Source organism: Astyanax mexicanus, chromosome 12, assembly GCF_023375975.1.
Source record: "Astyanax mexicanus isolate ESR-SI-001 chromosome 12, AstMex3_surface, whole genome shotgun sequence".
NCBI lineage: Eukaryota > Metazoa > Chordata > Actinopteri > Characiformes > Acestrorhamphidae > Astyanax > Astyanax mexicanus.
The window spans coordinates 31,885,376-31,897,753 of record NC_064419.1 but is presented as its reverse complement, the minus strand read 5'-3'; the positions used below and the strand labels follow the sequence as shown (position 1 = coordinate 31,897,753).

At 38.1% G+C, this 12,378-nt stretch overlaps 2 protein-coding genes across 2 annotated transcripts; both read left to right on the top strand.

Moving 5' to 3' along the window:
* Positions 1-11: 11 nt before the first annotated feature.
* ccdc157 (coiled-coil domain containing 157) lies at positions 12-7,227 on the top strand. Its single transcript, XM_015605302.3, has 10 exons — positions 12-383; positions 842-1,001; positions 1,408-1,848; positions 2,147-2,369; positions 2,484-2,561; positions 3,227-3,399; positions 4,001-4,177; positions 4,363-4,528; positions 5,158-5,278; positions 6,416-7,227. The coding sequence occupies exons 1-10, from the start codon at positions 136-138 to the stop codon at positions 6,654-6,656; spliced, it is 2,028 nt and encodes a 675-aa protein (XP_015460788.3). The 5' UTR covers positions 12-135; the 3' UTR covers positions 6,657-7,227.
* A 601-nt stretch (positions 7,228-7,828) lies between these two features.
* Positions 7,829-11,772, top strand: LOC103042579 (uncharacterized). Its single transcript, XM_015605280.3, has 7 exons — positions 7,829-8,386; positions 8,710-8,822; positions 9,888-9,950; positions 10,093-10,233; positions 10,397-10,452; positions 10,548-10,582; positions 11,158-11,772. Exons 2-7 carry the CDS (start codon positions 8,747-8,749, stop codon positions 11,726-11,728), a joined length of 942 nt encoding a protein of 313 aa, XP_015460766.3. The 5' UTR covers positions 7,829-8,386; positions 8,710-8,746; the 3' UTR covers positions 11,729-11,772.
* Positions 11,773-12,378: the final 606 nt, after the last annotated feature.

Here is a 12,378-nt window from a genome sequence, read left to right as displayed (position 1 = left end):
GAAGTGTAGTTTCTTAGAGTGGCGTTAGGACTACAGGTAGCCACGGTGACGGAGGAAACAGAGGAAGCACACAGTATTGTTGAAAAATAAAGAAGTTTAAAGTGTTTCTGCGCTTTCAGAAAGCTGAATGGGAGGATGACGCATCTGTTAGGACGCCAGGACTGCGTGGAGAGTCTCCGCAGGGACGTTATCGACCTGCAGGCGGCGGTTCTGGACGTGTTTTCTCGAACCGGGCCGGTCCGCGTTCCATCGTGGAAATTCCCCGATAAGGTATCGTGTAATGTGGACCTGGTGCAGCTCCTGCAGGAATATGACTATACTGAGGGAGAGCCTGAGTTCAACCAGCACTCACACATCGTCTTGCTGGAGCTGGTGATTGACAGGTAGGTGGGCGTCTGACAGTAATGCATTTTTAAAATGCAAATCAAATAATGCAATTTATATTAATTAGTGATTTCAATAAAAGAAGATAATCAATAAAAGAAAAACAATAGAAATTTGTGATGAATCACACCTTTTCGTTTTTTACACTATTTATTTGCTAGTGGGTATTTCAATTAAAATAGAGTACACTTAGATTTGTGTTATTGTGCCAATCATTTAAAATACACCTCTGGAAAAAAAAGAGAGACCACTTAAAATTTCCCAATGATGATTTTACCAAATTGAAAATCTCTGGAATATAATCATAAGAAAGATGGATGATCACAAGCAATCAACCCAAGCTGAACACACTAACACATAATCAGAATGTTATAATATGCCATGTTATTGAGCTTTTTAATAAGTGTTAAAAAGTTTTAATAAGTCTAAGAAGTGTGTGTTTACTTGTCTGTTACAGACTGATGCTACTGCTGCAGAGTTTTAACATCTACACAGAGATGATGATGGGAGATCAGAGAGGCCATTCTGGCAAAACTGGGCAAGGGGTGTCCATCGGGCCAGTGGTGAAACGCTATTGGACCAACCTCGTCCGGCTTAGCAGCCAGCAGCAACAAGGGGTAACATATGAAATGTGTATATACTGTTAACATAGTGCATCAGGTCCAACTAACATGCTGACTTCATGTGGTAATACGCAGTTTAATATATTTTTTTTATAATAATTTAAAATAATGTCATTATTAATTACATTAAAATTACTTAATAATAACTAACTCATAAAAAGTTATCAATGAGCTTTTTATGGTTAAAAGGGAATTAAAGGGAATTCAAAGTATAATTATGTAACAACAATGACAGCACTGCAAGTAAGTAACAAATAATCAGATATTGTTAAGTTAAGTTTGCATTTATTAAAGCTTATTACTACAAAGTATTATTGTTTCCAATATTGGGGCAAATCTGATTTTATGATTTAAATGTTTTATGTCAAATATGAGCAGAGTTTCTTTTTCTTTATTTTAGAGAACAACTAGTAAAAACAGCCAGCGTTCTCCATCTGCTCCTCAGCACAGCATCTCACAAACTGACATCACTTCATCCACTGCTAGAAGTGCCCTGAGCACCCCAGCCTCCAAACTACAGAACCAACGCCCAGCCTCCTCCAGCCCCAGCAGGACAGCTCCCCCTGCCCCTGCCTCTGAGTCCCGCAGTGTGAGCGTTCAGACAGTGGAGTCTGCACTGGTGCCGTGTACAGCCTGTGCCCGCGTTCAGTCCAGTCTGAAGGAGAGTGCAGAGGCGTGCTTGTCTCTGTGCCGGGCTCTGGGTGTGAACTCCTTCCTGCAGCACCTGCTGATGGCTGTGGAGGACACGGAGCAGCTGGGGCGTCTCACTGCAAGTGACTTGGCTCAGTGGGCATGTGAGCAGCGTAAAGATATGGGGCGCATTGAACAACACATTACTGAGGTGAGGTGATCAGGTGTTGGTCACAGTAATCACAGTTCAACAGATAAAATGTGTTACTATTACTATTCTTGCTTTTCTGTTATTTTCCATTTATATAACACACCTCTGAAATGTCTTATGATTTTCTAGTTGGAGCAAATAACATGTTTCATTAGCCTTGTAGCTTCAGTGTTAAAACTAAATTAGATAATTTTAGACTTAACTGTTTGTTTATATTCATAATTTTCATTTATCTTAATCGAAACTTAATCGAAAGTTAATACAAATACTAATGTGACCAGTTTGTTTTGAATTGGAGGTGAAAGAAACAGTGGATTCACTTAGAAACAAACTGAAAAAAGCAGAAGAGCAGAGAGGGAAGCTGAGGGCTCAGCTGGAGCAAGAGAAGGAGAGAGCAGAGAGAGAAAGAGAGGAGAGGATGAGCAGGGAAGAGGAGTGGGAGCGCCAGCTGCAGGAGCTGAAGACCAGAGGAGAGGTGATGCAGAGGAAGCTACAGGAGGAGCAAGAGGAGATAAAGAGAGGTCAGAGCACTAAATTTTAAATAAATTACAGTCATTTTTCAATAAAATATCTATCTAGTTATCTATCTATTTTACAACCAAAACCTGCAGGTAATTTTCTTTCTTTTTTTTTAGGAGCAAAAGCTTTAGAAATAAGAGTATCAGAGCTGAGCAGAGAGCTGGAGCTGCAAAGAGAAACACAGCAGTGTCTCCGTAAGCAAACAATGAGTACAACTTACTGTCCACTTTATCAGAAACCCTTTGAAGAGGCTGTAGCACACCTGTGAGCAGTGTGTACAGGCCTTATCAGTTTCTAAATGCAGAGCCACTTGTAACTAGATATTTTTGGGTGGTGGACATTCTCTTAATCTAGCAGTAACACCCCAGCAACACACATTGTATGTATACGTTCTCTACATGTCCAAAAGTATCCAGACACAACAGAACCTCCATAGAAAAGCAGTGGTCAACAGAACCTGGCACTTCATAATAGCTTTAAGCACATAACCCTAAGGTCACGATGCCCAACACTGAGGGAGCTAAAGGAGTATAAATCTCCCCAGAATTTTTCTGGAGTGATAGAGCTCAATCCAATACTTTTAAGAGGCAGTATTAATCATATAACTTCTGTACTTGACTTCACTGACATTATCACTTTTGCAATTGAGTAATGCAATCACATCCTCCTCACAACAATGTTAAAGATCTAATGTAATAGTTTTCCATAAGTGTAGACATTGGTATAACAGATGTCTGGATATTTTTTCGAGCACCAGTTTAATGTGTGAGTATGGTGAAGGACGCTAAAAGGACTTTTAAATGTGTTGTGCGTGTTGTGTGTATGTGGCCATGTGTTAACAACCCGTTTCTCTGTGCAGAGTGTGAGAGGGATTCTCTGGTGGAGGAGGTGCACCGTCTGCATCTGCAGGAAGAGGAGAGGAAGAGAGAGTATCAGGAGAGCAGGAGAGAGTTAGAGACGGAGCTCAGTAACATTCAAACACTGCTGGACAAGGAGAGCGCCAAATACCGCAGTGCACAACGTCAGCATGAGGTGTGTAATTATCAGTAACACAGTTCTTGCCAAAAGAGCTGAACTGTAAGAACTCAAATGCAGTTGTATACACGGTATACATAATATATGTTCAAATGTTTGTGGACACCTGTCAACATTCATGTACTTTAATTTGCATCTATTGCTGACACAAATGTGCACATGCATGCACACAGTTGGTCTAGTCTCTGTCGACAAGTACTGCCAATAGAATAGGACTCTCCGGAGCAGATAAGCATGAAGCTTTTGACACTGTGCCTAGTGCCAGGCATGAGCTAGAAGGTTATAAAGCTTCCAGCTTTGTGCTGTGGAGTACAGAAACCGAGATCTCTGCAACAATGGTGCTCCATCCAGTACTTTTGGGATGAGTTAGGGAAATGAGGTCCATCCTGAACTCATTAACACTCTTGATGCTGAATGCTGTCAAATACTCACAGTAATGCTCCACAAACTAGCGTAAAGCCTTCCCTGGACAGTATGTAATACCTTCATTTTCAGAAGCAATAATGAATGAGTGTATGTTCCAATACTTTGTCCACATACACATATATAAAATGATAATGATAAAATGTGTGCGTATATGTTTGTGTGTGTGATATAGGCAATGCAGGTAAAGCAGCATGCTCTGCTGGAGCGTGTGGATGCGTTAGTGCAGCAGTGTGAGGATCTGCAGACTCGTTTGGAAGAGTGTGAAGACGAAAGGACAGAGCTGACACACACACTCACACACACCACACAGGAGAGAGACACACTGCAGGAACAGATCACAAAGCAAAAGGTACTTACACACACACACATGCAGGAGAGAGACACACTGTTTTATTTTACTATTTTGGTTTATTTAGAATTAATGTAATATAATGATAAAATTGCTGACTATAATCTATTATGGCATTCTAAAATGCAGCTGAATTACTACCACTACACAGATCAGTGCATTTAAACCCTCCTGTTTTTGTGCAGTCTCAGTACCAGTCTCTGACCGAGGAGAGAGAGAGGCAGATTGAGCGAGTGTGTGAGCTGGAGAAGAGTGTGTGTCAGCTAAATGAGGATTTACAGCAGGCTGCTCAGAGAGAAAGGATACTTGTGGCCTTTCCAGAGCTCAACCCTCAACACACAGCACCACAAAGTGAGAGTCTCTCTCACACACACACCATACACAGACACACTTGTCTTTAAACACTGCTGGATCATACACATCCATGTGTATACCTATAGGTGAACTGTACACACATTATAAATGTAAAGAGAAATGTTCTCCTAATGCACATATTTTTTATTTCTGCATCTCAGTGTAGTCAACTGACATATCTCGAGTGGGAGGCTTTAAACAATGGAATACTGAGCTCTTACTGAGATTTGAAATTAAGATCTTCTCACAGTTGAACACAGAAACATATAATATATGATTTCACTGGAGTGGAGCAAATGTCTAACTGCCTAAGTGTCAACAGACAGATAAATCAGAAATTCTAATCCTATTATTAATACCAGGGAGTCCTAACCTGTGGTTTTCAAAAACAAATTGAGGGAGAGGAACTACAGACTAAATATTTTACACAAATTTGGATCAGCTTCTTTAACAATATTTTTAGGCTCAACTCAATATGTATTGTTGATTAAACAGAGATGCAGGAGTAAAAAATGTGAGAGAATGTTTGTTTAAACCAAGTTGAGTTAACTGAAAATATGTATCAAAGCACTTTTAGTCAGTGTATATTTTTGTACAAAATCAGAACACCCCTTGTTCTCTCTAAGGTACGGGTGATGTTCTGGGTGATATGGAGCAGCAGCTAAAGGCCAACTCACTGCGGATCAGAGTTCTGGAACATGAGAATGCATCTCTTGTCAACAGCCTGGCCAGACTAAAAGACAATGCGTGAGTTTAAAAATAAACATTTACCAATTTCAAAGACAAATTATAGCAGTTAGACTCACTGACAAAAAAAGTACCAACAAGGTGTTGTTGGAATCAAATGAAACGTTATATCTCTCTGTATATGGCGGCTTGGATCACAAACAGAACCTAGATTTGTTGCTAAAGACAATACAGTTCCAGTATGTGGTAGTCATTGTCTCTCATTCCTGACACCTGTCACGTATTTGCCCGGTTCGCTTTCTGTTCTCATGTCTCTGTGTGTGACCCCCACGTGACCCGTGCTCCTCTGTGTTGTTCCCCAGTAAATTTCCATTCACCTGTGTGTAATTTGTAGCTCCGCCCCCTAGCCCCAGGTGTTTCTACTTCCCCTGTGTGTTTCCTGTCTATTTATAGCCCTATGTTTCAGTCTGTATTTGTCGGTCTTTGCACTAACCCCTGTTGTTTGTCATTCCCGCATTTGCGTTCTCGTTATTTCACAGTCATCTCCCTAGTATCTTCCTTGTTTATTTCTGTGTTTATTCCTCCTTGTTTATTTATGGTTTATTCCTTTGTTTATGTTCCTTACCCTGTTTAGTTTATTTCTATCTTGTTTTAGTTCCTTGTTTTTGTTTGTTAGCCTCCCCGTTGTTATTATTATTATCTCTCGCTTGTTTTGATTTATTTCTTTGTTCCTTGTTTCTTTATTCATTTAATTTATTCATTTACCTGCATTTGCGTCTGCCTTCACATCTTCCTGCCTGCAATCCCGTTACAACACCACTGCAAACAAAAAAATAATGGTTGGGTGCGGGCTGACTTAAATGGCAGGCAGTTAGTTGAAATGACTATCCTGCATTTCTTACTACAAGGATGTGCCCCCTCTCGAAGTCTTTGAGTGTGTTGTTGAGGTATGTCTAACAGCCTTCACTCTCTCACAAAGAGGGTAGTTTCTAAAAGCCTAAAATTGCAGTGTTTAATCAGACAACACTGGTTTGGAACATAACTAAATGATGGGTTTGCAGCAGACCAGTTTGCGTTTTTTTTTTTTTTTTTTTGTCAGTGAGTGTATACTGTAACAGTGGCATGTTTAAATTAAATGTTTAAAAGCACATCACGTTTTCAGTGTACCTCCTCTCAACCTCTCATTCTCATTCCCAGTCAGTGCAGAGGTGACCAGCCTGGATGTCAACATTCTGAAGGACCAGCAGGGTGTAAAACTGATTCAGCAGCCAGGCTGAGAAGCTGTGACTACCCTACATCCCAGCAATCCTCATCGCCTTCTCCTCTTCACCAACAGACCCTCTGCCTCTCCCTCAGTCCAAATGCTGCAGAGACATACACAAAGATACGTCAAACTGCGCGCACCCGCTCTGCCGGCATCCCCCGCAGGAGGAAATGATACTACATGACTACACAGTACTCATAAACACAAATGACCTGGTTAAGTAATTTTCAACCAGAAGGCAGGTTGGGCATGTTTATATTTAATGCCACACTAGGTTTCCAGAAGAAAACCTGAGTTTGCAAAATGTTTCATCATAATGGTGATGCAAACAGTTCCTGTAAACACCAAGCGCATCATGATGCATTATCAACACTGTCACAGACAGGTGTTCTGATCTAACATCATTAAACACACCCTCATCAATGTCTGACCCAATCTGAACATATGAGATCAGCTGCTGGAAAGCAGATAGCCCATCCCCAAGGCCTCAATACTGAAATTAGATGATGCTGTTTTTAAAAAATAAAGATGTTTTTATGGTGCAAGATGGAAAATCTGTAAGCATTATAGCTCTACATCTAACTACCAAATAAAATCAAATGAGAACATAATGTGACCTGTTTGTAACATGTTTAGCCTTACACAGCAGACACTTTTTATAGTGTATACACTGTATATAGATACTAGGACTGCAACTAATAATTATTTTGCTAATTAAATTATCTGTCTATTCTTTTTTTCTAAATAGTTGATGATTATTTAAGTCATGCTCTTCATCTATGGTTCATGTGGGTGCAGCTACTGTTCCAATGCATTTGTTACCTCCCTTGCTCAAGTCTGCACACCTGCACAATATGAAGCTTACATTTAAGAGCTTAATTAAATATATTTGTGATGTTAATATATGTAATCAAATAAACAATTTGTTCAAACATTGCGTTGCAGAACATTAAGTTGCAAAGAAACCATGTGAGTTAGCAGCCGTCACTTCTCCCCCACTGCATTTCTGTCTCTAGCATTTCTGTGACGTGTAATGCAGTTAAAAGTTACAATTATTTGAGAAATAAATTATCAGTTATATCGACTAATCGTTCCAGCCCTAATAAATAATATGTGTCCACATACATCTAGCATCCAAATTCCAGTCTTGTTATTTAAACACAAATCGGATCTGGTAGTGAAGTTTAACACTCTCTGCAGCTCTTTGCTCCGTTTAATCAACAATACATATTGAGTTCAAAAATATTTTTAAATGAGCTGATTCAAATTTGTGTAAAATATTTGCCAGGCATGTACTAGAGGTAAGGAATGAGGTGAGTGGTGATCATCTAACATACTGACCTTACTAATGCTTTTGCTGCTGAATGCAATCAAATCCTCACAGCAATGCTCCAAAATCTAGTAGAACTCCTTCCCTGACAGCAGAGTCACATACTTTAACTCTTTTTTAATTCCAATACTTTTGTCTTTATAATAAATGTAAAAAAAAAAAACTTGCGATACATGATAATATACGTTAGTTAATTATACAAGCAATATAAACATGTTGTAAAAACATCTGGATTTGTAGGTTAGCCCATATGGTGGAAAACACAGACACTAGACATGCTCACTGGGATGGTGTTTCCAACAGCAGACCCTGTCCAGCTGCAATAGGTATCAGAGCAAGTAAACACACGGGTTGCTATTCAGCAGAAATTCCAGGCCACGTGGCACACAGACGTGATTTACTCCAACATGGCAACCCAGTTGCTTGGGGCGATCTGATTGGCTCCCGCGCTTTTCATGAGTTTAAATCTTAAAAAATTTACTCGGCTCCAGGTTGATAGAGAACTGGAAGATTTATGTGAGATAAAAAACACAACTGACAAGGAAACGACATCTGTGTGCAGTTTTAGTTTCTGGTAAGTAAATATCAGTTAAATTAATAAGTTAAGAATAGGTTGAACAGTTTGTTGGGGCTAAGGCTGGTGACATAGGGAAACTAACACAAAGTGAAAGTACTTTAATGTTACTCTGCATGTGTGGTTACACCACAGCAGTTTTAGGTCAGGGATGTCAGAATGAATCATATCAGTAGCTCATATATCAAAAAATATCCTGTAAACAGTGTTTATTTGTGTGGGGTGGATCAGGTGCAGGGGGTTTGTTGGTTTAGGGGGTGGGGAAATGTTGGTGCTGCATTTGTTCAGAGTTTAAAGCATCTTTTTGCTCTTTTTGTCTTGAGACTTGTGTACGAGGAGCAACACTGACTCAAACACATCATGGGCAAAATAACTGTAAAACAGGAACGCAAAAAACGGGCAACCTCAGCGCAGAGCCTTTATGATCGACCTGAAGGTGAGATGCTGCTACACCCTGCTGCTACACCGTTTCACTATAACGTTACATTTTATATCTGCCAATGGTATGATCTGCAAGTACAAAGACAACAATCATAATACCAATAATGTGTAGCTTTAGAATGCTGTATTTCAATGCATTGCTTTGGAATGCATAGATGTCCTTAAAAAATTAAAGGGCTGGGCGATATGGAAAGAAATCTTAGTACAATATTGTTTTTTATATCAGTTGATTTAATTATACATGACAATATAACTCAAATAATAAAATCAAGGTGCATTTTCTCTCAATTGAGAGAATAAGAGAGTGAATATATCTTATATATTATATGTCTGTGAGAAGTTGACAAATTTTAGAACACAATAGCCTACAACTGTAATTGTATAACCTAAATTCTGACTAGACAAATGCTTCAAGTGCCACGTTTCAGGCTTGGTGAAAAAAGTAAGCAGTGAGGCTCACATATGGTTCATATGTGTGATACTGAACACAAATCTGATGTGGTAGTGAAGTATGACACTCTCTGCACCTCTTTTTAATGCTCTCTCTACACTCCATGCATAGTTGGGGGAAAAATAAATTTAATTTAGAATTCATACCAGACACATACTTTATTGCATACACATGATAAGTGGCTATATTTCTTTTTGCATATTTTTATTTTATATTTTTTAGATCAACAAGTCCTCACACAGCTGCATCTGGTTTGATATAAATAACTGTACATTAGTAATTGTCTCCAACTCCTTATTAATATATTGAGTAAGAATTTTACATGAATTAATTAAGTCCAATTTTCTGTTTATTCTTGTTTACTCTATTAACAGCATGAAAGGCAGTGAGATGTAAAAATTCAGCTTATTTTATATAAATATTGAGGATACACAAATAGTATATTTGTAAAATGAGCTGAAATTGCATGTTGATGAATGTAATTAGAGATAAGCACATTGAGACCTAAAAAAAACATTAACATGAATATACTAATTAATATTATTATATTGCAGATATATATTTTTTACACTATGTGAAAATTGATTATTACTTCTGTTTATCCTGCAGTCACCTGTGTTCCTGCGGAGGAGAAGGAGAACACTGAAGTTAGAGTGGTTCAACATCAGTCTGGTAAGAAAACAAATCCCCATTCTCTACATGTCCTGCATTTAATAAGAGCCGAACTACGTGAATTCAGTTCCACTATACAGTAAAATGCATCTAAAATAAACTACCTTCGGCTTTAAAACCAGTGATTTTCTTCTCTTTTTAGTGGGAGGAAATTTAACACCTCACTCTCCTGCCACTCTAAACTCAAACCTCTCAGCTTTCGGAGAAAGTCTCATTTGTGCTCCAGCGTTCTGTAACAACAAAGTCGGAAGAGATGTGAATCTATTTTTTCTTAAGGACAATGGTGAGTTAGAGCTTGGGGTGTGTACGTAATTACATCATTCAGAAATGCCATTTTTATGAATTTATGTAAACACAGTCCTGAAATGTTAATTTCATTTAAAGACATATTGTTCAATAAAAATAGTACCCATTGCTGTATTTATAGATCTGTTTATATTTTTCAGTTCCAGTGACCCAGAGACCTGAGTGTGGAGTCATTGAGAACAAAGCTGTAGTTCAGGTAAGAACTTTCTGTGATTTACATCAAAAACATAAATGTAAAGCTCTTTAAATACCAATAAAACACACATATATGTGTTCTGTTTGTTAAAACAGGAGGTGCCCTCTGACAGCGATACTGTCTCAAAAACGTAAGTGCATACGGTACTTTGTACATTATATGAAACTGCACTTAGTTGTCAGTTTGTTACATATACCCTATACCTTGCCATTTGATCAGAAACACCTACACCTACTCCATTACCAGCAGTAATACAAATGGTATTTTTTAGTTATTAGCCTGTTAGTATTTGTAAGATCAACAGCAAGATTTTATTTAGTAACTAAAAAGCAGTTTTATTAAGTGTGTGCTTTAATATACGCACAGCTGCAAGTCTTTTAGGGATGCATACAGCACTATGATGTTTAGGCAAGTTATGATTGAAAGCTTCTCATCTCAACCGAGTAAAACACGGATATTAGAATAAAGAGAAACAATTCATACAAAACGTAATGGTTTTAAATAGGTGTATTTAATAAAGCGTCTCAAAAACTGTATTTTTTTGAGACACTAATAAATAAAAGAATGAATAAAATGTATTTAATAACATATTTTACTCAAATATACTACAATATCCTTCCTAAAGCAACTGATAATAGAAATTAATAATAATCATGCTGTCTATATATAGATAAGATTGGTTAAATTATTTTTCTTTTCTTTCAGCATTCTCAGGACTCCTAAAAAGCTAAAGAAAAACTCACATACCATTTTCAGACGAAAGAGAGGCAAATGTACCAGACGTACCAGACTGGCTTTTGATGATGTCAAGGATCTGCCAGACCTGCTCTCCATTGAGGAGAGGAAGGACATGATCATAGATATTGTTACTCCATCAGAAGGACACAAACTGACCAGTGTTACTGGTGAGATCACCGGGGCTCGAGTGACGGCAGACTACAACTGCTATGAATGTGGTGCTGCCATCCGGCATTTTAAGGCAAAAGCCTTTAGAGTCAAGTGTACTAAGTGCCAAAACAGCTGGAAGTGTGCCAAAGTCCAGTGCACATGCAGGGCCGAAATAACAATTGAACTGTCCAGAGATGAAAAGCAGACGGTGGTCTTGAATGATTCACTGTTGCGCTCGATTATGAGCTACAACACAGAGGGATACTGTAACACGGACAAACTTGAGAAAAGGATTCTAAAGATGGAAATCTTACAGGTGGACTTTGAGGACGGGGAACCAAAGAGGGTGCAAAAGATTGCTTCAGAATTAGGGCTGGGTACCGCATAAATTTTTTTCAATACTGGTAACTTTTTGATACTTTGGTTCGATTATTTTTTCTGTACCTTTTTCTAAATTCTAACAAAAAAAACCCCAAAAAGTGATAATTATTCTCACAAAATGTATTTATTTAACAGCCGACATGAGTAATCTGAGCATGTTTATTTGTGCTGCTTTATTAAGAACAAAAATATAGCATTAGATTGGCAAAATTAAATAATATTTATTTAGTGGTGTCAATCAAAAATTCTGTATTATTGTGAGAGGGCAGTAATAATAGTGTAATGTGGTTTCTGGCAGACTAGATTATTTTGACTGTGTTGTAATATCTTAGGGTGGAGAGAGAGAGAGGAGAGAAAGAGAGAGTGAGCGAAAACGTGAATGAGATGGAGAGAGAGACAGCTCTAATGAGAGCTAGTAGGAGACAAACATCGCAAATGTGCGATGCTTACATATTATGCAAAGTTTTTTTTAATGTATTATGAGAATTCATTCATGCCTAATTGGTATTCTACATTTTGAATGCAAAAACAGTCTGTATAATCCTGAAGAGAATTCGGAAAGTTTGGAAAACGGCTGCATGAAAATAATTTTTGACTGTTTTTTTTTTTTGTTTTTTTGTTTTTTAAATAATAAAAACAGTTGAATGTACACAATGT

Bases quoted from the DNA above. Each gene is read 5' to 3' on its own strand.
- LOC103042579 (XM_015605280.3), top strand. From the start codon at position 8,747: ATGGGCAAAATAACTGTAAAACAGGAACGCAAAAAACGGGCAACCTCA. The intron at 9,951-10,092 runs GTAAGAAAACAA...TTCTCTTTTTAG, and splicing joins AGTGGTTCAACATCAGTCTG to TGGGAGGAAATTTAACACCT. The intron at 10,583-11,157 runs GTAAGTGCATAC...CTTTTCTTTCAG, and splicing joins AGCGATACTGTCTCAAAAAC to CATTCTCAGGACTCCTAAAA.
- ccdc157 (XM_015605302.3), top strand. From the start codon at position 136: ATGACGCATCTGTTAGGACGCCAGGACTGCGTGGAGAGTCTCCGCAGG. The intron at 384-841 runs GTAGGTGGGCGT...TGTCTGTTACAG, and splicing joins CTGGAGCTGGTGATTGACAG to ACTGATGCTACTGCTGCAGA. The intron at 1,002-1,407 runs GTAACATATGAA...TCTTTATTTTAG, and splicing joins GCAGCCAGCAGCAACAAGGG to AGAACAACTAGTAAAAACAG.